Raw genomic sequence first — 24,319 nt, 5'->3', positions numbered from 1 at the left:
GCAAGGTCTCAGGAGGGGCAGAGAGCCACCTCCAGGAGGCCCTGCTGTCTCGATGGCTTAGATTCAGGGACCTTCCCAGGGCTTTGACACCAGCCAGACCTGGGTTCTATCCCCTTTCCATCACTTCCTCCCTCAATGACCTTGGGCAATCCCTCAGTCCTGCGGAACCTCACTTCTGCATCTACACACAGGGGGTGGCTGTGACGCTGACTTCGCAGAGCTGTGTGTGAGGACATGCTTCTCCCCGTGGAGGCCACAAGCTCCAGCATTCTCTAGGAGGAGTGACAACCTGGCCACCTCCTCGGGCAGAGGACGTGGACAAACTCCAGAGTGCCTGGGAAGAGAGATCTGTGGGAGGGCTTCTCCCCAGAACCAGGTCCTGTCCCTCACTTTTCTCCGAGTAACCTGGGCTGGGCAGAGCTCACCGTGGTGCCCAGGGACCCCACAGACTCCTCCAGGGAATAGGGAGGACATGCACAACTGCCCTCCTGGGAGGAACCTGGCAAGGATGTGGGGAAAGCTCGAATACCACCTGTCCCCAAGGCAAAAGCCATAGCAGGCATATAAATGTGAGGAGGGGGGCTAAGAGCAGAGTGGCAACAGAGATCTTAGACTGGGTCCCAGGAGTCCTTTCCTGGGCACTGTGGCTGACGCTACCACTCACTTGACCTTGGCCTAGCTCCTTTTCTTTGCTTCACCTTCCTTTGTGCCTCAGTTTCCCTAAGTGAAGGGAGCAGCTCGACTGGTCTGGTAGTTTTCCATTAAAAAATATCTAGAGTCACCAGCTGAACCTCATTTTTAAAAGGAAATCTTCCACACCTTGGAGAATGTGACAAATGCTGTGGACCATCTCCCCAGAAAACTATGAGCACGTGCATATCACACACAGAAACTCTTTTCAGAGAAATCCTGAACCCATCAGTCCTTGGCTACCCCAGGGAACCTCTGTTAAGAACTGCAGAGGGGCGGGTTGGTGTTAAGTGCCCCGAGCTCCAGGTCCCCTGCTTCTTGGCTGTGTGCTGCTGGCTGAGTTACTGACCTTCTCCCAGGCCTTGGTTTTTCCACTTGTAAAACAGAGAGCACTATAGCCCCCCAGGGCTGCCAGGAGGATGCGGTGAAGTAAGACGTGTCAAGTACTTGGCACATCATGAGCACTATCTCCCTGTTTGTTCAATAAAAACTCTTCTGCAGAAGAAAATTCTCAGGGCAGCTGACTTCCAGCCTCCACATGCAAACTGCACACCACCGCATCTCCTTGCTGCCGCTGCCTGGCTGAACATCTCCTGACGCCCGAGTGTGCCCTGGAGAGCGCACCCACCGCCCCCCACCACTTGGTGAATTATTCCTGGAGATGGGGGTAATTGTTAAGCCACGTTGGTGCCCTTTCCCCCTCCCTCTCCCCTCCCCCAGCCCCCAGGGAGGGCTGACCCCAGAAGTCCCAGCCCTTCAGGTGGAGGTTGTGGGGACCGAGCTCCCACATCCTGGACAGGATGGGCCAGCTCATCCGGGGTCAGCCGACTGGCCAGGTAAGGACACAGAAGCTCCGAGGGGGCAAGAGGCTCGCCCAGGTCATGGCTCCGCCGCTAAGTGGCAGAGCCCACTTAGAGCCCTGGTCTGCTGGACGGCTGTGTCCAGCGCTGCACAGGTTGGGGTGTCTGCTGGGGCCTCTGATAAGGAAGCCCCCCCGCTGCCATTGCTTCTGAGTTGGGGGCAGGGGTGGGGGAGATACCCTTGGAGCCTGTGAGCCACCAGCCCAGGATACAAGAGGACCTCCCATAATCCCAATCCCTGGACCACCTCAAACTCCAGGGGGCTTGCAGACCCTTCTTACAGATGCTCAGACTTCCTGAGACCACCCACGTGGGGACAGGGGCCAGCTCCCGGGGCTAAGCTCCCAGGTGCCTTATCTTGTTTAATCCTCCAGTCAGCCCCGGGAGGCAACACTATTATATATCCCCCTTTACATTGAGGAAACTGAGGCTCACGGAGGCAAAGTGGGCTGCTGAGTTCATCAAGGAAGGAAGTGTCCATGCTAGAATTTGAACCCAGCTCTTCCTGGCTCCAGAGATGGAGGCTGTCCTGCCTCTGGGTCCCCCAAGCCGAGGGCCAGGGCTTGGCCTCTGCCTTAGGAGCACATGATTCCTGGGAGCTGGAGGCACAGGCTCTGACAGGGGATGGGGCCTCAGGGAATGGGGACCTGGGCGGTGGCCAGGAAGTGACAGCATATACTGTCGCTGTGGCCATGGGGTTACTACTGCCTGCCTAGGAACAGCCTCCTTGTTTACCATTTCCAGCATGTTCTCCCCTCGGCCCCTTGTGCGATACCCAGACACCCCTGAAACCGGCCTGGGGTGATCACGCCCGTTCTGTAGAAGACACAAGCCCAGAAGAGGGGCACTGGTGTGCCCGGGTCACCTTCCCCCGGTGAGTGGGCAGCAGGGGCGAGCAAGCAGCCTAGAGAACCTGATGGTGGGCTGTGCTGCTGGCGCTGCCCGGCCGCTGCCTCCTCTTTCTAGCTGTGCCAACCACGGCTGTACAGACCTCGGCTGAGGCCGCAGCCTGGCCCCAGCCTGGCCCCAGTGGTGCGGCTGCAAGCCCTGGAAGGAAGGCGGCTGGCAGGGGGGCTCAACGGACACCTCGCTCCTGTGAGGCGGGCCCAGGACTGGGGGCCCTTCCCCTCAGGAGCATCGTGGCTCCCAGGCCTCCTCTCTCTTGGAGGACGGGCCACCCCCTTCGGGTGTGCGTGCAGGGAGGTGGGAGAGGAGGTGTAGACCTGCTCCAAGACAAACGGTCCTGTTGCTGACGGGAAGGGCCACATCACAAACCCGCACGTTGTGCCTGCATCACTGTGTACACCAGAGAGGGCTCACCCCAGCCCAGGGGCTGCGCACACACTGGAGCAGGTGCAGACACACACTCGGCAAAAAGCCCAGGCAGGACAGCCATCCAGAAAGCACAGGCACACACACATGGCCCCAAACAGTCACTGCCCCACAGCCACAGCACGTGTACAGCGTCCAGACACACGCACGCACACACGCAGGCACTGGCACACACACGAGACAAACACAGACCCCTCCTAGAGAACACACGCAGGGCTACTCAACGTACACATGCAAATGGAACGAACGCGGGACACACACGCGCGCATAAATGAACACAAATATGCAAATGGACATTGCGGGCACAGTACACACACACACACATTGACACGGATATTCGTGTGCACGCCAAGAGGAGGGCCACAATTGCCCTCACTGACACACACACAATACACTTGCTGAGTTGGCTTCGGAGTTAGCGAAACTTCCCTTGAGAACTCCGTTTCCTCTAAGCGGGGCGTTCACCCCGGGAGAGCCCCAGAGACACCCTGAAATGCAGTTATGCCTCCATCCACCATCTCGAGGGACAGGACACCCCTTTCCATCTCCCTGGAGCCAGGCCCAAAGGGTTCAAGGAGGGGCCGCGTGGGGCTGAGTTACCGGAGCTGCACACCAAGAGGGGGCGCGCCATCACGCCGCACTCCCAGTGACACGGCGACCAGGAACAGCTTTGAGGCATCAGGACAGGAAGCGCCTGGCAAGAACACTCGGGGTCTGCCTGTGCTGGATATTTGCCTCCGCAAGCCTTTCCTCGCCCAGAATGCCTCTGGGTACGGTACCCGGGCACATTAGCGCACCGTGGCAAGCCCTGTGCTGGCTCTAAAGGGCCACACTACTGTTTTCTATCCTGCTCTTCCCCGAAGTGCCAATGACCCGCCCCGTACCTGGGCACACCTGCCCCCACCTACCATGGCCCATCGTCAACACCTGCACGTTCTCGAACTCCAGGGTGGTGTAGGCTGGGTCCAGCGCGGCGCTGTAGTCGGCCATGTCCATGTCGACGAGCGTTTTGGAGAGGCGCATTCTCCCCTGCCGCCCCTCCTCGGCCACGCGCCCTGCCCAGGATGCCCACCCCGACGGCTCTGGGCCGAGCCCCGGCCCCCACCCGCCGCCCCCCACTGCCTGCTCCCAGGGGCCCTTCTCTGCCTTCCTGCGTTCCAAACCGTCCTCTGGGAGGATCCGCCGGGAGTCTGGGCCTGGCCTCGGCGCAGGGGTGGAGGCCGTGGCGGGGAGGGGTGGTGTTAATGGTTAATCAGGTCCCCCACTGGTGGACAGGCTGGGCGGGGCCGCAGGGATTTGGCCGTTTGTTGGTTTCTGACTGACACCGATCACATCTGTGAGGACCCTCACTCACCAATGCTCAGCTAGGGTCCAGTAACCGACCCCGAACTCGGCCACCCTCCAAGTCGGTGTCACCCCAAAATCGGGCACTCTAACTGACACTCAGATGCAAACAGCCCACCTCCAAGACACCCCAGTTCAATAACTTCCCAAATCATTGCCTTTGCAGAGATAAAGGGGCCTCATGGCCCATGAAGTCAGAAACCTAAATTCCACTCGGCTCCTTGGTCTGGGAGCCCTTCTCATTCCCTTCCAGTTTCCCACCTCCCTCTTCTTCTCGGGGCTTCCTAGAGGGGCCAGAACAGACGGGGGTCTTGGGACTCCTCCTCCCCTGCTCGCCATGACCCCAGGATGGCTGCTGCCAGCCCCTGCTCCCAGCTGCTCCTGGCCCCCAGCTGCTCCTAGCCGGCAGACACCACCTCTGCTTTCCTGTCCCTTCCTCCCGTTGCCTTTGCCCCCACCCCTCCAGGGCAGGAGGAGACAGGGCTTGCAGACTCACAGACCTGGGTTTGCCTTCAGGCGCCGACCACCTACTGATCCTGTGAGTTTGGGTGAATGATTCCCTCTCTGAGCCTCAGTTTACTCCTCTGTAAAGTGCACCATCAACCTCCAAGGGTGGCTTGAGTGTGAAATGAGAAGGCCCAAGGAGAGCAGCAGGGGTGCCTAGTGACCGCCCCTCCCCCTCCTCCTCCCCCTCCCCTTCCTCTCTGCATCCCTTTTTGGTCCCCCGTCAGCCTCCATCCATCTCCCTTCAGGCAAGCTTCCCGGGCGTGGCACGCAGCTGTGTGGTCACCCAGGGGTCCCCACGCTTGTTTAATGCTCTGCTGTCACCGCCTTGAAATGCTTAATGATTTTTGAACGAGCGGCCCCGCGTTTTTGTTGTGGACTGGGCCTCCGAATTAGGCAGTGGGCCCTGCGCCCGCGAGCTCACAGCTCCCTCCTTTTCTTCTCACAGCCTCCAGCCCTCAGCGCCTTCTCCACAGAACTTCCAGGGCTCCCAATCTAGCTGGGGAGGTAAAGTCACGGTGTGGAAGGGAGAGAGCAAGGGCAGAAGAGACGGGCCTGTAGCTGGGAAGGGCCAGTCAAAGAGAACTCAGGGCCACCTGTCCACGAGAGTGAGTGAATCAGTGAGGGAGCGAACGAGGGTGTGAGTGAATGAATGAGTGAATGAATGAATGATTTAGGAAGAGAGCGAATAATGAGTAAGGGGGTGGGTGACTCGATGAGTGGGCAGATCAGTGGAGAGGGGTGTGTGCTGGCGTGATGAGGCAGCCTCTTCCTATTTCCCCACTAACTGGTGGCCCCCTCCCTGCCCTATGTAGCTGTATTCTCTCCTCTGGGGGACCCGAGATCATCCCAAATCCTGTTCCTGGTGTGTGGAAGGGTAGGTGGCGTGGAGAGGGGTATAGTAGTTGTTCTGGAGGAGAAGAGAGGCAGGATTGCGAGTCAGGAGACCCAGGTTTAGGAAGTAGCTCTGTCATTGTTCAGATGACTTTGTTTATATCACCTCTCTTCTCAGGGTCTCAACTTTCCCATCTGTTAAATGGGGAGACGACTTGGTCCAACTGTTTGTTTGTTGGTCAAGGAGAGAAGATCCCAAGGAAGAGAGGTAGAAGTTTCCCCCCACCACTACCACTTTGAGATTAGATAAGGGGGGCCAGGTGAGAAGACCTGGTGGGCTCCTCCCGCCTCCCCCAATCCCCGGCCATCTAACCTGGGCCCCAGCAGTCTTGGGTGCAGCACTGAGCTGGGAGGGAAGGGAAGGCGGACACTCAAGGCCTCAACTCCAGGGAGAAGGGGGAGCAGCTCTGGGAGGGGCCTCCAATAGCATAGACCAGGGGTCCGCGGTCTGCCTGGCACCTGTAAGGGCACACACAGCCATTCCCACACCATGCACAGCACGTGACCCACGCGGATGGCATCTTGGCAATTTCAAGTCACATTTTTGCACATTTCTGAAAATGGGATGTGATCATTAGCACATCAGAGCTTAATTGGTACTGAAACAATGCAGCTTTCCATCAGTGACATCTTAGACTCAATTAAATAAGGTCTATGACCAACGAGGGTCAACCAGGCCATGCCACATATGTGATCCATTACATACAAGAACTACTAGGTGCACCATCTGCACCCAACAGGCTACGAAACCCACAAACCACAGCATGCGTGACCCATTGTCCCTGAGATGCATTCCAGAAGCCCCTTTCTTACCTGGCTCACCCCACCTACATTACCAGCTACCCCAGAAATAAATCCTGGCACTCACGAACCCCAAGTTGTATAATCTATTACATCCTTGGTGTACCCCAACCTTAGCCAATCTCAAACAATATCTTCTAGATACACATACTGTATATAAAGACCTGCCACATATAAGATCTACTGATTCTGGGACCTCGGGCAAGATGGCATTTCAAAGTCCCTGTTTCTCTTTCTGTAAAATGGGCCTAACTTGTAGTTTGTCATCAGGATGAAATGAGAAGATACTCTAAGGTATCTTAACCCTCCTCCTTCCCCGCCACCACCCCCCTCTCCCCCCCTTAGAGGCATAATGCAAGGCCTTGAAGTAAGACAGACTTGGCTCAAAATCCAGGCTCTGCCAACTCTCCAAGCTCCGTGGCCTCAGACTGGACCTCTCTCAGCCTTAGTAATAGTCAGAAAAAGGGCTTGCTACCTTCTCAGCAGGGATGGTGCGCGTGTGGTCATACGGCACAGCAGCTGTGATTACTGCCCTTGGCTGTTGGCTCTTTGACCCCTAGCCACGTGTGCTGTTGGAAATCAGGACCCCTGCTTGGGCGACCTCCCAGCCACAAACAAACACTGGCCTCGACGGCACCGGTTCTGCAGCTGCTCTATATCTGCCCCTCTGGGGCTCCTGGGCCCCACCCAATGCAAAGGACAGCACCCTGGAGGATGACAGGGGCCTCAGAGCTCACCCAGAGGCCCAGCTCCTTCATGTCCCGATGGAGAAACAGGGCTCTTAGGAAGAGAAGGAGGGATTTTGGTGGGTCTGCCCTGGGCAGCCACAGGTCCTGGAGAAAGAGCTGAGGGCAGGGAGCTCAAGCCTCTGGGGTGGACAGTGGTCCCGTCATTTTAAAAACATTGTAATAATGGCTAATGTTTAGAGAGAGAAAATTCTATACTAGGCCCATCTACTCTTCCCAATTTCTCTGCTCAAAAGAGTAGAGACTATGTTGTCACCCCTCCTTCACTGATGACAAAACTGAAGCTCAGTGACTTGCCCGAGTTCCCACAGATGGTAACCAGAGGCGCTGGCATTTGAACTCGAGTCTGACCCCAGAGTTGAGGGCTTCACCCCTCTAAGTGCCACCTCCCTGGGATGCCCGTGGGGGCCCCAGCATTCTGGAGCATTTCACTGCGGGGAGTTCAGGGACCTGAGACACAAAGGGCCCCGCCCCAGGGTACGTGGCACGTTCAGGGGCACCCTCCAGACACTGGCCACCCCTTGGCGCTCACCACTCTGCTCTCCCTCCGCTTCCCCGCCTCCCCTCCACCACTACCTGGGTGGTGCAGGGACAACCCTGACTTATCAAGACAAAGAACAAAAGTCGTGGGGGAAAGAAGCCAAGAGCCATCTCCACTGTGGGGTAGGGCCCTTCAGCTTTCGCCCCTTTGAAATCTCAAATTCCAGTTTGTGGACAAAGTCCTAACTATCTCACAATATAGGTCCCCAACCACTGACCAAACTCCAGTCCAGGCTGCCACCTGGTCCGAGGCAGGCCTGGCCTTGTGCTTCCTTCAGCAGCTCCCAAGGCCCCGGGGTAGGGTCCTGGGCCAACTGGGTCTACCAGGCCAAAGCCCTCCGACAGGGACCACCACCTCCCATCCGCCAGCCGGGATCTGATGCTTGCTGCTACCAATGGCAGACACCAGGTAGGCCCCCTACACCCCCGTTCCTGGGCATCTGGTGTCCTCCTCGACACTGCTCATGGCACCCTCTGCACCCTGGTACGGGCCACTGTGGCTTAATCAGATCATAGCCTCGCAGAACTTCGAGACTGGGGGGGGTTTTGTCTCAGGCAGCCCACCCACAGAATGGACGGAGACATGACTGCGGGCGACAGGTTCAGCTGTAGACCTGGGCCCCCAGTGAGCCCCGGAGAGTGGAAGGGACTTGTTCAAGGTCACGCAGAGGTGCCAAATGAGCCTCGTCTTAATTGGGAGCCAACAAGCTCCGAGTTGACTACTCGGCTTCATCTCTGCCCTTGTGGGTCCCAGCAGCACCTCCCGCGGACCGTGGGTGCAGACCATTCTCTTGCTGCCTGACTGAAGGCCTCTGGGTTGCCAGGGCGCTGTTTGCAAGAGGAAGATGAGGGGGCTTGGAGCCGCAGGCCAGTGGGTTTGGAAGGAAACAACATTCGTGTGGTTAACTGATAACTGGGCCCATCCCCGGGCCCCTGCAGACCTCCTTCTTCTCCTTCCTCAGCACGATTAAGACGAACTTACCTGCCTGCTAATCATTGCTCAGCCTGTTGATTTTGCCTTAAAAAATTAACTGGGCATGAGTTTGCGGTTTGCCTCACCCCTAACCCTGAAAAGGCCCGGGTGGGCAGGAGGCCTGCTGGGTTATGCAAGAGGCCGCTGGCCTCCCCACGCACATCCAGCAGCTGCCTCTGCCGCTCTCCACGGGGTAGGTTTTGCTCAACAGTCAACAGCCTGCTTGCTGGCCCTGCTCTGGGCCCTGAGCAAATTTGCTCTGTTACCAAAGAGAGATAACGGTAGCTGGGGGAAGAACTTCCCAAACAGCGATGCGAAACGGGAGCGGGGAGCCTGGGTCTAGAATCCTGCAGCGTCTAGTCGGAGGGCCTTCAGGCGGCTCTGGGTGGGCATTTTCGAGCTGGGCCTTGAGGTTCCCGAAAGCCAAGGGTGCGTGGCCCTTCCCTTCTCCAATCACACCCTGCTTCCCGCGGGTGTGTAGATGGCAATTTTCCTCAATATTTCACTTGAAAAGTGGAGCCAGCCTCACCGCCTCATTGGCCAGATGGGGAGATGGAGGCCAGAAAGGGGGGGAGGGGGCAGGAAAAATGACCCGAAGTCAGAGTCACCCCCAGCATCGTGGGTGTCCAGCCAGGATGGGGAAGACAAGGGCTCTCTCTGGGACACAGCCATGTGCGCTGAAGGACACCAGGGAACAAGACGGCTCTGAAAATGCCCCTCCCCGCAGCGCTCCACTCCCTCCCAGGACAGGCTGGAAACAGAGAGGTGCTGAGAGCTCCCAGGAGGCCCAAGTCAGGGGGCCCCACCTGGCCCTGAGCCCGGGGGCCCCTGGGGGGGATGAGGTGGCACCAGGGCCTGGAACCGCCAGCCACGAGCCGTGATCCTAAAGCTCCACGTTATAACCCATCTCAGGCCACAGAGAAAGGCACAGGACCCTCAGGCCTGCCCCCGGCTCTGCCCCCACTCTCTCGGCCTCTCTGAGCCTCAGCTTCCCCGCCGATCAACTGGGGATAACAGCAATACCTAACTGGCAGGGTTGACACGAGGATGAAACGGGATGGATTATGTGCAATGAAAACCAGGGCCGGCGTTTTAAAGCTGCTTCAGGGGCTTTACGGTGGTATCCATTCACCGGCACACCAACCCTGGAGGGGAAGGGAAGTGTCCATCACCATTTAACCAATCAACGAACTGAGGCACAGAGAGGTGGACTTGTGTGCCCAAGCTCACCCAGCTTATAAGAAACAAGGGCTGGGACTCAAGCCCTGTAGGCTGGCTCGAGTCCATGCTCCTAACCACCAGCCTACCCTGCCTTTCTGGGGCCTAGAACAGTGCTCAGTGAAAGCTGGCCAGCCCGGTTATGAAATAAGCCCCATCCCAGGGCGTAGCTGGGCCTGATGGACAGCACGGACTATGAGGGTTGGAGGAGGGAGTTAGCAGGAGGAAGACCTCTCTCTGGACTGGAGCAGTCAGGGAGGACTTCCAGGAGGTGGTGGCATTCTGGGGAGAGGGAGCGTCCAGAGGTGGAGAATGTGGTGGGTGATGGCAGGAAGAGCGTGCAAGTTGTTCTGGTCAGAAAGCAGGGAATGATGGGAGATGCCACAAGGCTCGGGGGGTAGGGTAGAGGGTATGGTCTGGAGAATGATCAGGAAGGAAGCCAAGAGGACTTGGATCTGTGCGGGCGGGGCCTCCCTGTGGGGGGGGGCTCCCACCAGCCAGCGCCTGCTGGGCTGAGGCCGCTGCTGCTGCTGCCCTCCTGTTTGTGTTCCTGGCTTTATCTGCAGGGGTGACCTTGGGAGTCAGACATGGCCTGCCCAGCCCCCACGGGGCCTGCAGGATGATGGGGAGCCTCCGCCCGGCCCAGGCCCTGGTCTGAGGGTAAGGGATGAACTCACATGCCAGGGCCGTTGTTCTAAGGGGCCCCAGGAAACCGCCTGGAGGTAGGTGAGACTCAGGCGAGGATCACTGCATATAGTTGTACAAGTTACTCACTGCACAAAGGTTCCCTGGCCACCCAGCCGAATGGGATGGAAAACCAGCCCTGATCCCATCTGACAAGCCAAGGGCCCACGGAGCCTTGTGTGACACCAAGGAGTCCCTGTGTCTTACCTGCACATAGACTCTGCGTGAGCTGCTGGAGCCAAGTCCCCGCTCTGGTCTAGCCACCATGTGACCTTGAGCTAAGCCATTTTCCTCCCTAGCCTTGACCTCCCCTTATGAGAAGGTGTTAAGCATAAAACAAAGTCAACCTTGGAGCTGAATTTGAATCACCCGGTGACCTTGTAAAAATACTGATGCTCAGGGCCCCTCGTAGACCAGTGATCCAATCTCGGGGTGAAGGGCTGGATGTTGGGTATCAGTACTTTTTAAAGCTCCCGGGTGATTCTGACGTACAGCCAAGATGGAGACCCCCTGTAGCAGGGCTTGAAATTTGGAGCTGGAAGGGCCCTGATGTGCAGGCCAGTTCTGTAACTTATTGTAACTTGCCAGCGCCAGTGCCAGCAGGCCCCAGTTTCCCCATCTGTGAAAGGGGAATGACAATTGCCTCCTCATAGTCAGAATGCCCATGATTCCATGAGACAAGGTTCAGCCTGGGCTTGGCAGGGTGTCTGCACAGAGAGACCTCTTGATTCTTGGGACCCAGGACTGCTGCTCTTATTGGCAAATGAGATTGGCTTAAAATAAAGGGCCCTTCCAGGCCAAGGATTCGGTAACTTGGACACAGGCTTTCTCTGTTCCTTGGTATCAACTCCTAGTACACAGATCTCAAGTCTTGGCTACACAGCTGTCATCTTACGGATGTACACGTGATTATTATTATTTGATATTTCATCTAATTTGTTAAACATGTTTTATTTTTGAATCAGTACTATGTTCACCCCTGAGCACACGCTGGCCCCTCCCCCACAGATAACCACTTCTCTTCCTGTTGCATTTTCCAAGGTTTCTTCAGATGGACAAGCAGCACCTAAGGGCTTACGTGGTTATCTCCCGCATCTTGCTTTGTTCAATTAACATCATAGCCTGCAGAGTTTTCCATAACAGTTGAGACAGAGCTCAGAGAAAGAAAGGGACTGTGATTGTCCCCCTTCACGGGTGAGGAAACTGAGGCTCAGGGAGAGAAGGTCATTTGCTCAGCAGGCTGCATCAACCGGTCTGAACCGCCTCTGCCTCACTCCGCCAGCGTTTGTCCTTCGCCCCCACGTGGCCTTGCAGGCAGCTCTGGGGCCTGGTCTAAATCTCACTAGTGCAGGCTTGGCCTGCCTGGGGCAGGGGGTGAGTGGGGGGGGGGGCGGTTATCAGGTGCCCAGACTGTCCACGCGCCCCCCCAGTCACAGAGGGGTTGAAGAGTAGAACAAAAACATCCAAAGTCATCTAGTGGGTGACCAGCAAGGGGTTGGCCCCTGGACGGGGAGGTCAGGACAGTGACCAGGCCCCCAGCTATGAGTGGAAGGGGAGGCCAGCAGGAGAGGCAGGGAGGGAAGCATGGCCCCTGGGACAGGCCCGGGTGACCAGGAGTTTGAGGGGCTCCCACTGCTGGAGGTCAGGGAGGAAGGTTTGGAAACGCAGGCAGAGACAGCAGTGAGGCTTGAACCAAATGTTTTCTGCCCAGGTAGACTTGTGAGTCCTTCTGACTTCCCGACTGCTTCAGTTCACCAACTCACTGACTTTGGGCAAATCGCTGACCCTCCCTGTGCCTCAGTTTCCCCAAATGCAAAATGAAGGAGATCAGAGAGCCAGCCATTAGGTAGACTTTCAGGAAAGTTGGAGCACCCCGGAAAGGTTCCTTGGGGCTCCCCTCACCTTGTTGAAGAACCTGGGTCCTTTCTTTATCCAGAATGTCATCCACCCGTGGGAGCTCTGGGTCTTCCTGGGTTGGGGGTTGGGAGTACAGGGTCTTCACATTGCTCCAAAATCTGGGCTGCTCCCTTTGGTTCCACGTCTCTCCCCCACCACCCAGTCCTTTCCAGGTGGTTGTGGAGTCAGGACCACACCTGGGGGTGTCCTGGGGGAAGTCCTGGCCCCAGCCTGACATCCTCCTCTTGGAGTTATGGGATCTCCCTCAGCAGGCAAAGACTTCATCCTCAAGAGAGCTTCCATCGCTACCCTGGCACCCAGGACCCTGCCAGGCAGAGCTAATCTCTTAATACTGGTCACAGCGAGATTTCAGGGATGGTGGGAGGCGGTCTCCATGGAAACTCCAGGCCTGTCCAGGACCCATTTGAGGAATTAGCCACCTCTTTCCGATTGCCCCACCCGCCCGCACTCCTGCCCTCCCCAACCACCTGCAGCTTTCAGAACCCCATAGCCTCTCTTATCTCTGGCCTTTGCACAAGCCAAGCCTCCTGCCAAGGACAGCTGCCATGTCACCTCCCTTGGGTCTTCAACCTTCAGAGCCCATCTTAGTCATCCTCCTTTGGGAAGTCCTCCCTAGCTCAGGCAGGGCTGGGGGCTGTTCCTGTGTTTCCACAGCCCCCACTGCTTTACATCATCATAGTTTAATCAGGTGGTTATGGCCTGTCTCCTCCACTGGACTGTGTCCTATTTCCCATTGTATTCCCAGGACCTGGCTGATACTTACTATGAATGGGTTGGATGAATAAATGAATGGAAGAATGATGGAATTCAACCACCCAATCATCCAGCATTCAGTCAGCACCTTCTGTGTGCACTGCCTTAGGGGCTGGAAATACAGCAGCCAATGCACTGGGCAAGGTCCCTCCCTCAAGGGGCTACAGTTCTAGCAAATAAAAATGCAGAATACCCACTTAAACATGCATCTCAGATAAACAACAAATAACGTTTTAGAATACGTATGTCCCAAATATTACATGGACTATATTTTTATAATAAAAAATCTGTTTATCTGAAATTCCAAGTTAATTGAGAGGACATCCTGTACTGCGTGCGGGCAACTTTACTCCCTCCGAGAGCTTACATTTTAAAAACAGTAAGCAAGTAAAGAAAATTAAAAACACGAAGTGAATTTCAAGTAACGGTCAAGTGCAGTGAAGACAATGCAACAGCGGGATGGGCTAGCTCCTGGGTGTGGGCAGGGGACCGTCTTTGCGGCTGCCCTTACCTGGCTGGGACAATCTAAGCTGCAAGGAGGGGCTATCTCAGAAAAGTTCTTTGAGGACCTTAAAGGCACAGTGGAGGGTCGTTGGGAAAGGGACTCAGAAGCGGGCAGAGGGTGCAGACGAGGTGGGGATGGAGGATTGGGGAGCGCTGAGTCGCACTTGACAGGCTCCATAATTTTGTAACCTAGACGGGGGCCTTCGCAAACCTTCGCGAACCCTCGCGAACCCGCAGCCCCACCCCTCGGGATGGCCAATGTTCTCCGCGGGGCCCGGAGCCAGCGGAAGAGGTCGAGGGGGCTTGTGCAGAGGAGCGTGGCCGCCTGGCGGGGCAGGAGCCCCTGCGCCCTCTCCCGCCGTTGCCCCGGGGCTGCCGGGCAGCCGAGGAGGGAGGCTTTCGAGCAGGAAGGCTTCCGGAACCCACCGGCCCCACAGGTCGCGTCGGCGCTTCTCGAGCTCCTCCCAGTGGCCGAGGCCGGACCTGGCGCTCAGCAACCTTTAAGCAACCGCACGGGGCTCCCCAAGCACGGCGGAGGCGGCACGACAATCCCCACCCCCATCACGGGACCTGACGGACGCCCCGGCACGCTCACCAATCACAGCACGCGGGGGCAGGCTAACCTCCCTCCAATCACACGCCAGCACATGGGCCACTGCACCAATCAGAACGCAAGATTGAAACACCTGCTCCCCGAGGCGGGCTCCGCGCTTCCGTGTCACCCTCTGCGAAACTAATTTCGCAATTTTCTGAAACAGAACCGGATTTCTGTTTCCAGCTACCTGCCGAAAGATGCAGGTAGCTTCACGTGAAAGTCCATGTTTGCGTTCAGGAGCACTGACAAATCTTAATATTTACTGTGGCTTCCCCCCTGATTATAAAAATCAGTATGTGGGTCAGGAGAATGGGAAAAAAATGAATTTGGACTCCACTTACAGGGCAGTTCACTTACCCTTCCTCGGTTGTCAAGAGAGAATCCTAATAATATCAACATTATTTGATATATTCTATCATCCCACCCTCATCCTAGTTATTTCGGCCAAAAACCTGGGAGTTATTATCTTTGGGGCTCCCTCAATCAAACAGCAAATCTAGTCTTGGCTACAGCCAATAGGTAGCTTGAATTTTCCTCCTTTTTCTGTCTCTACCACTGCCAGCCTTGTCCAGGCCATTATCTCTTGTTTAAAAAAACTCTTCCTTTCTCTTCTGCCCCCACCCCAACCCTGCCCGGTCCCACTCCTCCCTCTCTCCAGGAGCCAGGACAAACATAAACTGGGTCAGGTGCCTCCCGTTTTGAAACCTTTCATGGCTTCCTACGCACTTGGCATAAAACTCATAAAATCCAGAACTCCTGCCTTGGCGCTGAAGGCCCTACAGGGCCCTGCATCTATACCCCCACCCCTTCACCCTCATTTCATCCCAGTCACCCTTATCCCAAGTGGCTGCAGCCACAGTGGCCTTTCTGTAGTTTTTCTTCCCTGTCTCAGGGCCCATGCATATCTTTCCCCCTCTTCCGGGAAAATGGTTCCTCAATTCTTTGCTTGCCTGGCAAAGAAAGGTCCTTGACATCCGGCTTAATTGTCACCTTCTCCAGGAGGGTTCCTCTACTTTATGTAGGTTCTCCGCATGCCCCACCCCTTTAGTCTCTTAACATTTATCACAATCTGAAGTTACACATAGATATACCCCACACCTAGAACAGTTTAAAATTAAATGCATAATAGGTGCTTAATATTCAAATAGGAAAAAAGGAAGTCACTGTTTGCGGATGACATGATCCTGTAATTTTTTTCTTATGATCCTGTATTTAGAAAATCCTAAAGTATCCACGACAGCAAAGTCACAGGATACAAGATCAATGTGCAAAAATCAGTAATGTTTTTGTTCACTGGTACTGAACAATCTGAGGAGGAAATCAAGGGAAATTCCATTTTCAATAGCAACAGAAAGACTCAAATACCTAGGACTTAATTTAACCAAAGAAGTACAGGACCTATATGAAGAAAACTACAAAACATGCTAAAAGAAATTTTAAAAGACCTAAACAAATGGAAAGACATTCCGTGTTCATGGATTGAAATAAATATTATGAATATGTCCATCTTACCCAAACTAATTTATAGATTCAATGCAATACCAATCAAAATTCCAACAACTTACTTTACAGAATTAGAAAAAGCAATTACCAAATTCATTTGGAAGGGAAAGTGCAGCTGAATAGCCAAAAGCATTCTAAAAAAGCAGAGCTTCATGGGAGAAATTTCACTGCCTGACCTTGAAACATATTATAAAGCTACAGTGGTCAAAACCACATGGTACTGGCATAAAGATAGACACCTCAATCAGTGGAATATATTGAGAGCCCAGAAATAAACCCTCACCTAGATGGTCAACTTATTTTTGACAAAACTACCAAGCCCATGTTAATGGGACAAAACAGTCTTTTCAACAAATGGTGCTGGGACAACTGGATATCTATAATCAAAAGAATGAAAGAGAGCCCCTATTTCACTCCCTATAAAAGAATCAACTCAAAATGGATCAAAGACCTAACTATAAAAGCAAGGTCCATAAAACTACTAGAATAAAATGCAGGGAAACATCTTCAAGACCTTGTAGTAAGTGGTGGTATCTTGGACTTTACACCCAAAACATGTGCAACAAAAGAAAAAATAGATAAATGGACTTCTTCAAAGTTAAACACTTTTGCACCTCACAGGACTTTGTAAAAAGGGTGAAAAAGCAGCCAACTCAATGGGAGAAAATGTTTGGAAATCACATATCGGATAAGGATTTAATATCCAGGATATATAGAGATGTTACAACTGAACAATAAAAAGGCAAACGACCCAATTAAAAAATGGGCAAAGACTTGAATAGATATTTGTCCAAAGAAGAAATACAAATGGAAAAAAAAAAAAAAAAAAACACATGAAAAAATGCTCAACTTACTAATGATTACGGAAATGCAAATCAAAACTACAATGAGATAACATTTCACATCTATCAGAATGGCCACTATTAAAAAGACAGAGAACTACAAGTGTTGGAGAGGATGTGGAGAGACAGGAACTCTTATTCACTGTGGGTGGGAATGCAGAATGCTACAGCCACTGTGGAGGACTGTTTGGCAGCTCCTAAAGAAGTTCAATATAGACTAGCCACGTGATCCTGAAATACCAATACTGGGTACATACCCAGGAAAACGGAGAGTAGTAACACAAACAGACATCTGCACACCAATGTTCATAGCAGCATTATTCATGATTGCCAAAAGCTGGAAACAACCCAGGTGTCCATCAACCAATGAATGGATAAACCATCTGTGGTGTATTCACATGAGGGAATATTATGCAGCTGTAAGAAGAAATGAAGTCGTAAAGCATATGACAACATGGATAAACCTGGAGGACATTATATTGAGCAAAGCAAGCCAGACACAAAAGGACAAATACTGTATGATTGCGTTACTGTGAACTAGTTATATAGTGTAACATACCGTATGATTCAAAAAAAAGTATATGTATCCAGTACATTTAATTGAGAAATGTATGTTTTTATTCAACTGTTTTTTCTTTTTTAATTGTTTATATTTTCAATTATGAAATGTACAAAAAAAAAGTTAAAAAAAGGAAAAAATAGGTGTTTAACAGATATTTATTTATTAGATTGATGACTATGAAGGTTTTTGAGGAGAAACTGATATGTGAAGTGCTTGGTGCATAGCAATCAATGAAAAGCAGTGCATGCTTATAGCAAAAGATTTGGAAAGCAAATAGAGAAGATTAAAAATCATATGGGCTCCACATTTAGAAGGCTTCCGACTCTTACTTGCTAACCAGCGTTCTTGGCCTCAGCACTATTGACATTTGGGCCTGGACCATTCTTTGTTGTGAGGGGCTGTTCTATGCATTGTACGATCCTTAGCAGCATCTCTGGTATTGCCAAGTCCCCTGGAGGTCAACATTGCCTCGGATTGAGAACCAGAAGAGTTAGGCCTCCAGTCTTATAGAAAAACTTTCTCCTTATAATTCAGTCCTTCTCAAATTTCAGTATCCATAAGAACCATGTAGGGTTATTATTAAAAATTCAGATTCCTGGGATCCCACCTCAAGATGCCAGGGTCAACGCTAGGCCCTGGCAGCACGTGATTAATGTGCTCCCACGTGTTTCTGATGCAGGAAGTCCTCAAACCCCACTTTGAAAACTCTCGATGACCAAGGACTGTGTGAGGCTCTCTGCCCACTTGGACCCCCCCACCCTTACTTCCTCTCCTTTCTAGCTGCCCTTTCCTGGATGTCCTGTCCAAGTAGTGACAGAACCAAATCCTAGCTCAGCCAAACCCAGCTACCATCAGGGAATAAAAACGTCTGACCACAAAGTTCATGTGAGAGCACTTACAAAATAATAGCACCCACAACCCAACAGAATCCTGAGTTGCTGACCAGGAGATGTGGTGGCTTGGAGCTATGTACCCCAGAAAAAACATGTTCTTAGTCTTAAATCCATTTCTGGTGGTATGAACCCACTGCAAGTAGGAACTTCTGATGAAGTTACAGCAGTTAAAGTGTGGTCCAACTGAATCAGGACAGGTCTTATTCCTATTACTTATAGGGAAGGCCACAGAGAGAGAAGTCAAAAGAGAATCCAGGGGGAAGCGGATTTGGCTCAACGGACAGAACACCTGCCTACAACATGGGAGGTCCACAGTTCAAACCCCGGGCCGACTGACCCGTGTGGAGCTGGCCCACGTGCAGTGCTGATGCACACAAGGAGTGCCGTGCCACGCAGGGGTGTCCCCCGCGTAGGGGAGCCCCACGCGCAAGGAGTGCACCCTGTAAGGAGAGCCACCCAGCGCGAAAAAAGTGCAGCCTGCCCAGGAGTGGCGCCTCACACACAGAGAACTGACGCAGCAGGATGATGCAACTAAAAGAGACACAGATTCCTGGTGCTGCTGACAAGAATACAAGCGAACACAGTAAGAACACACAGTGAATGGACACAGAGAGTAGACAACTCATGGGGGTGGGGGTGTAGGGAAGGGGAGAGAAATAAATTTTTTAAAAAAAGAGCAGCTGCTAGGGAGCAGATATTGGCTCAGGCAGTTGAACACCTGATTCCCACATGGAAGGTCCCGGGTTCAGTTCCTGGTGCCTCCTAAACACAACACAACAAAACAAACAGAAAACAACAACGAAAGAGAAGCCAGGGGAGACCAGGTTTCCAGACCCATCTTTCAGGCTCCTTTATCCATAGTCTATCTGTGGGCCGATCTCAAGTAATCCACAGGGAAGGATTATACTTTCTTGCTTCCTTTCAGACATAGGGTAGGATTACACTTCCTGGCTTCCTCTGAGGTTAGTTGTGACCATGTGACTTGGCCTTTGACGTGTGAGCAGAAGCATCATGTGGCACATGTGGGTAGACGCTTTAAGAGCCAGTGCCACAGCCGTTGTGGCAGCAAGTGTAGAGACAGAGTCTCTGTCCTCTGTTGTCCTGTGGTTATTGCTTCAAAGGAAGCTATGTGACCTTGGGCCAGCGACTTAACTGCTCTGTGACTGTGTTCTCATTTGTAAAATAGGGATGATGATATATGTCATCGGGTCGTTGTGGGGGTTATTTGTGCTCATGAATGTGAAGGGCTTAGAACCCTGCCTGGCACGTCGTTAGACCTCTAGAGGTGTCACTTATATAACAATGGCAGGATCAAGATCCAAATGAGTCTGGAGTAATGTTGAACCCAAGGGACATGAATGAAAAATCCTCCATATTGGTTAAAAATAAGCCAACTGGAAAGTGTGGCTGGTGGAAAGCTGCCTTAGGGCAGCTGTCATGACAAAGTTCTAGGGGGTTTTACTTGGCGGCGGCTGCCTGTACCCCTGGCCCAGTCATATATGCCACTAATGAGGCAATAGTGACTCTGGTCAAAGAAGCTAAGAGAGTCTCTGCATTCTGCCCTTGAAGGGCCAAGCATGGACAACTGTGGGAATATCAAGCCCAAGCTAGATGACCATCTGTCAGAGATGATGGTGAGAGGATTCCAGCAATGGGTGGCAGTTATAGCAAAACAGCATCTCCCAGGTGCAAAACTCTTAAATGAAATACTGTCAAAACCAAATCCAGCAATGTATAAAATAGACATAGGGCATCATGACCAAGTTAGGCTTATTCCAGGAATGCAAGGACAATTTAACATGAGCAAATCTATTAATAAAATAGCAGGCTAAAGGAAAAAAAGTAGATGGACAAAAAGCTATTGAGACGATTCAACATTGTGATTAAAAAAACAAACAAAATCCCTAGCTTACTTGGAAGAAACTTTCAAAAACCCAATAAAAATTATGTGCCAAAAACCTACAGTAGACATCATACTTAAAGAGGCAAAATGTCCCTTTAAAGTCAGAAATAGTTCAAGGACAAACACTGTGGCAGAGGCTGTGAGTTATTCTATATTATTTTATATTATTTTCAGTTGGGCACATGGCTGCCCTCCCAAAAGATTTATCTTAAGCCTTCCTTGAAGCTAGGTATGTCTATGTGAATACTTTGTGACCAATGAAACATAATCAGAAAGTTAGTGTGGCAGTTCCCAGGAGCTTGTCTTAAAAGACACCAGAACATGATGTTACCCTCCTGTATTAGTCAGCCAAAGGGGTGCTGATGCAAAATATCAGAAATCTGCTGGGCGTTATAAAAAGTATTTATTTGGGGTAGGAGCTTACAGATACCAGGCCACAAAGCCTAAGTTACTTCCCTCACCAAAGTCTATTTGGAGCAAGATGGCTGCTGACATCTGTGAGGGTTCAGGCTTCCTGGGTTCCTACGTTCCTGGGGCTTGCTTTACTCTGGCTTCAAGGTTCCTTCCTTCCTGGGGCTGGCTTCTCTTTCCTCTGCATGCTGTCTTCCCAGGGCTCCAGTTTAAGTCTTCAGCATCAAACTCCAACATCCAAAACTCCAACATTAAAGGCCCCCAGTCTGTTCTTTGCCCTTTGCCAGGCCTTTTATCTGTAAGTCCCCACCTCTTAGTGGATGGGGACTCAACACCCTAATCATAACTCAATCATGCCCAGGTACAGATTAGATTACAAGCATAAGCCAACATTTCTTTTTGGAATTTATCAATTATATCAAACTGCTATACCTCCTTTCTTCTTTCCCTTCCTCCATTCTTCTGCCTGGAGTACAGATGCGTGGCTGGAGCTCTGGTGGTCACCTCAGGCCATGAGGATGAAGACCTCCAGGGGAAGGGAAAGCAGGAGCTAGAAGGAGCCAGGACATTGTATGTCCTCCCAGGGCCCATTGGATGGAACGTGGGAGAGTGTGGGCTATGGTGTGGACCACTGGCCATGGGGTGCATCGATGCCCAGAGATGTACTCACCAAATGCAATGGATGTGTCATGATGATGGGGGAGAGTGTTGCTGTGGGGGGAGTGGTGGGGTGGGGGCGGTGGGGGTGAATGGGGACCTCATATTTTTTGAATGTAATATATATTTTTAAATGAATGAAAAAAAAAAAATAGAAGGAGCCAGGGTTCCTGAGGGGTTCCTGAGGACTTTTGGGGGGCAGAGCTGCCACACTACCCTGGGATTTTACAAAAGTGAGAAGTATTTTCCATCTTGTTTAAGGCACTGTTAATTTGTGTCTCTGTTACTCATGCACAAATTCGATCCTACCCAACATACCCATTATTACTTCTGTTCGATATTTTACTGGAGACTGTAACAATGCAGTTATGATGAAAAAGAAAAAAAAAAAAATACAAGAAAGAAACAAAACTATAATTTTTTACTAACAATATGATGAGCTATATATGGATAATCCAAAAATATCTATGCATAGATTTTAGATCTAATAAGAGAAATTGAAAGGTTACTGGAAATGTTTTCAAAATATTAAAATCAATTGGTACATACACACTAAAATCCACAAATGAAAAGGTGCAATTAAATAACTATTTATAATAGCAATAACGATTATAAATTACCTAGGAACTAATCTAAGAAAAAAACCCTTACGGATAAAATTATCAAATTTTCTTGAGAAACATAAAAGAAGATCTATGTAAATGTAGGGATGTATCATGATGATAGCAGAAAGATTCGTTATATAGAGATGGCAATTCTTCATAAATTAGCACAGTGCTTGACAAATTGCAAGCATTCAAAATATGCTAGTTGCTATTACTACAATCCAGTGGAGGAGACAAATACGCCTGGGGCCTCTAATCTTATACTGCCTTTTTCAACCTCATCCTGAAATATATGTGCCTGAACAAAGGCATAGAATAGCAAAGATGATTTTTGAAAACAAGAATGTGGGGGGACATGATTTACAATATATAAAGCTGTAGAAGCTCTGTTCAAAATGGCAGCCACTGGCCACATGTAGCCACATGTGGCTACTGGGCATGTGAAATGTAGCTAGATCAAATTGATATGTGCTGTAAGAGTAAATTACACACCACATTTTGACCTGGTATGAAAAGAATGAAAACTTTCTTATTTTTAAAAAACACTGTTTACATGTTGAAACGATGTTTTAGATATATTAGGTTAAACAAAATATAATTGTTAAAATTAATCTCACCTGGTTCTCTTTTTTAGCTTTGCTAAAATGAAACATTTTATTTTGATATAATAGATTTACTCACCTTCTTTGTTTTTAACATGGGCTACTAGAAAATGTAAAATTGTGTATGTGACTCCCATTGTGTTTCTACTGGTCAGTGCTGAGTTATAGTGATTGGTCAGTATGATGTTCATGGATATACAAATGGGTAAGTGGAATAGTATAGAGAGCCAAGAAACAGATCTACATATATTTGAAAATGAGAAACAAAAGAGATGGCATTGCTTATCAGAGGAGAAACGATGTCCTCTTCAATAAATTGCCCTGGGCCAGTTGGTTATCAAAATGGAGAAAAATAAAATGGCACCCTACCTCACACCATACACAAAAAATCCATTTTTATGGAATAAAAACCTAAATATGAAAAATAAAACTTTAAACCCTAAAGAAAATATTGACAATAATATCTTTATGACATCGGAGCACTGAAAGATTTCATAGATGAGATATGAAAAGCAGAAACCATAAAGGAAGAGATAGTAAGTTTAACAACCTCACTTATAATTTTACTGTATTAAAATTATAAGCTTCTGTACAACAAAACTCTACAGAGGATGAAAAGACAAGTTATAGACCAATCAAAAACATTTTCCATTAATATAACTGAAAAAGGATTAATATTGAGAATAATTCCTACAAATTTATAAAAATGGTAAATAATACAATAGCAAAGGCTATGAACAAGCACAGAGGCAGGGACCCAAATGACAAATAAGCATGAAAAGAGCGTCTCCCTCTCTAGTCATAAGATGCAAATGAAAACAATGAAGTATCATTGGACATTCATTATCTTATAAAACTAAGTGCTGGTGAGGTTGTGAAAACTCTGAAACTCCTAGGAAGAGTACTACTGATAAAATGAGGGCTACTAATAGGAGAAAAAGTGGCTTGCTGATGTCTCATAGAAGTGGCAGATTAACATTCTCCAAGGTCCAGAAATCCCACTACTCTATATGAGAGTAGGAGAAATGCTCATGCACAAGTATACAAATGTTCTTCAGAGCATTGTTGGAAATAGCAACAAACTGGGAAACAAACTCAATTGCCAGAAAATAGATTACATCTGGTTGAGGGAAGCGGATTTGGCTCAACTGATAGAACATCCGCCGACCACATGGGAGGTCCAGGGTTCAAACCCCCGGCCTCCTGACCTGTGTGTGGAGCTGGCCCATGCGCAGTGCTGATGCCTGCAAGGAGCGCCGTGCCATACAGGGGTGTCCCCCCCATAGGGGAGCCCCACGTGCAAGGAGTGGGCCCTGTAAGGAGAGCCACCCTGCACGAAAAAATGCAGCCTGCCCAGGAGTGGTGCCGCACACATGGAGAGCTGATACAGCAAGATGATGCAACAAAAAAAGAGACTCAGATTCCTGATGCTGCTGACAAGAATGCAAACGGACACAGAGGACCACACAGCGAATGGACACAGACAGCAGACAAGGGGGGGCGGGGAAGGGGAGAGGAATAAATAAATCTTTTTAAGAAAAAATCTAGTTGTGATATTCATATATGCCATTTTAAAGGAATACTCTAGAGCTACTTGTATAGCATGAAAAGATCCAGTGTTATGCTGAGTGGATAAAAGGAAATTGGTGGAGGATACATGTACTATATCATTTACATAAATTTTCCAGTAAGATTTTCTCTTACAGGAAGAAAAATAAAATCGGACCTAATAAATTTTTCTTAAACATTCACTGCCTTCCTCTGTATTGACAACAGAGAATTCAGTAATGTAATTTTTTAAAAAGATACCATTCAAAATATCGACAAAACTATTGTTAAAAATATATAGGAATATAACTAAAACATAATAGTATTTCTCAGATTCTTTGGGGGCAAAGAGAGCTTTAGTAGGCTTTAATGTCTTCAAAGGGCTCTGTGATTAAATAATTTGGGGCCTGCATACTGTAGGGCTCTCTCGGAGTTCCT

At 50.5% G+C, this 24,319-nt stretch overlaps 1 protein-coding gene across 3 annotated transcripts in view; it reads right to left on the bottom strand.

Annotated features, from left to right (window-relative positions):
* Positions 1-24,319, bottom strand: part of HNF4A (hepatocyte nuclear factor 4 alpha) — a 59,949-nt gene that overhangs the window by 22,969 nt on the left and 12,661 nt on the right. For 2 of the 3 annotated variants that reach the window (XM_004468932.3, XM_004468933.3), the window contains exon 1: positions 3,791-4,089. The exons of the other annotated variant lie outside the window; for it this stretch is intronic. In XM_004468932.3, coding sequence (XP_004468989.1) covers positions 3,791-3,905 — 115 coding nt within the window. In that variant the 5' untranslated portion in view covers positions 3,906-4,089. Of the gene's footprint in view, positions 1-3,790; positions 4,090-24,319 lie in introns of those variants that run through there. 3 annotated transcript variants of the gene reach the window in all.

This window comes from Dasypus novemcinctus, chromosome 24 (assembly GCF_030445035.2).
Source record: "Dasypus novemcinctus isolate mDasNov1 chromosome 24, mDasNov1.1.hap2, whole genome shotgun sequence".
NCBI classification, from domain to species: Eukaryota; Metazoa; Chordata; class Mammalia; order Cingulata; family Dasypodidae; genus Dasypus; species Dasypus novemcinctus.
The sequence above is the reverse complement of the archived record's forward strand: the minus strand, read 5'-3'. Positions and strand labels throughout refer to the sequence as shown.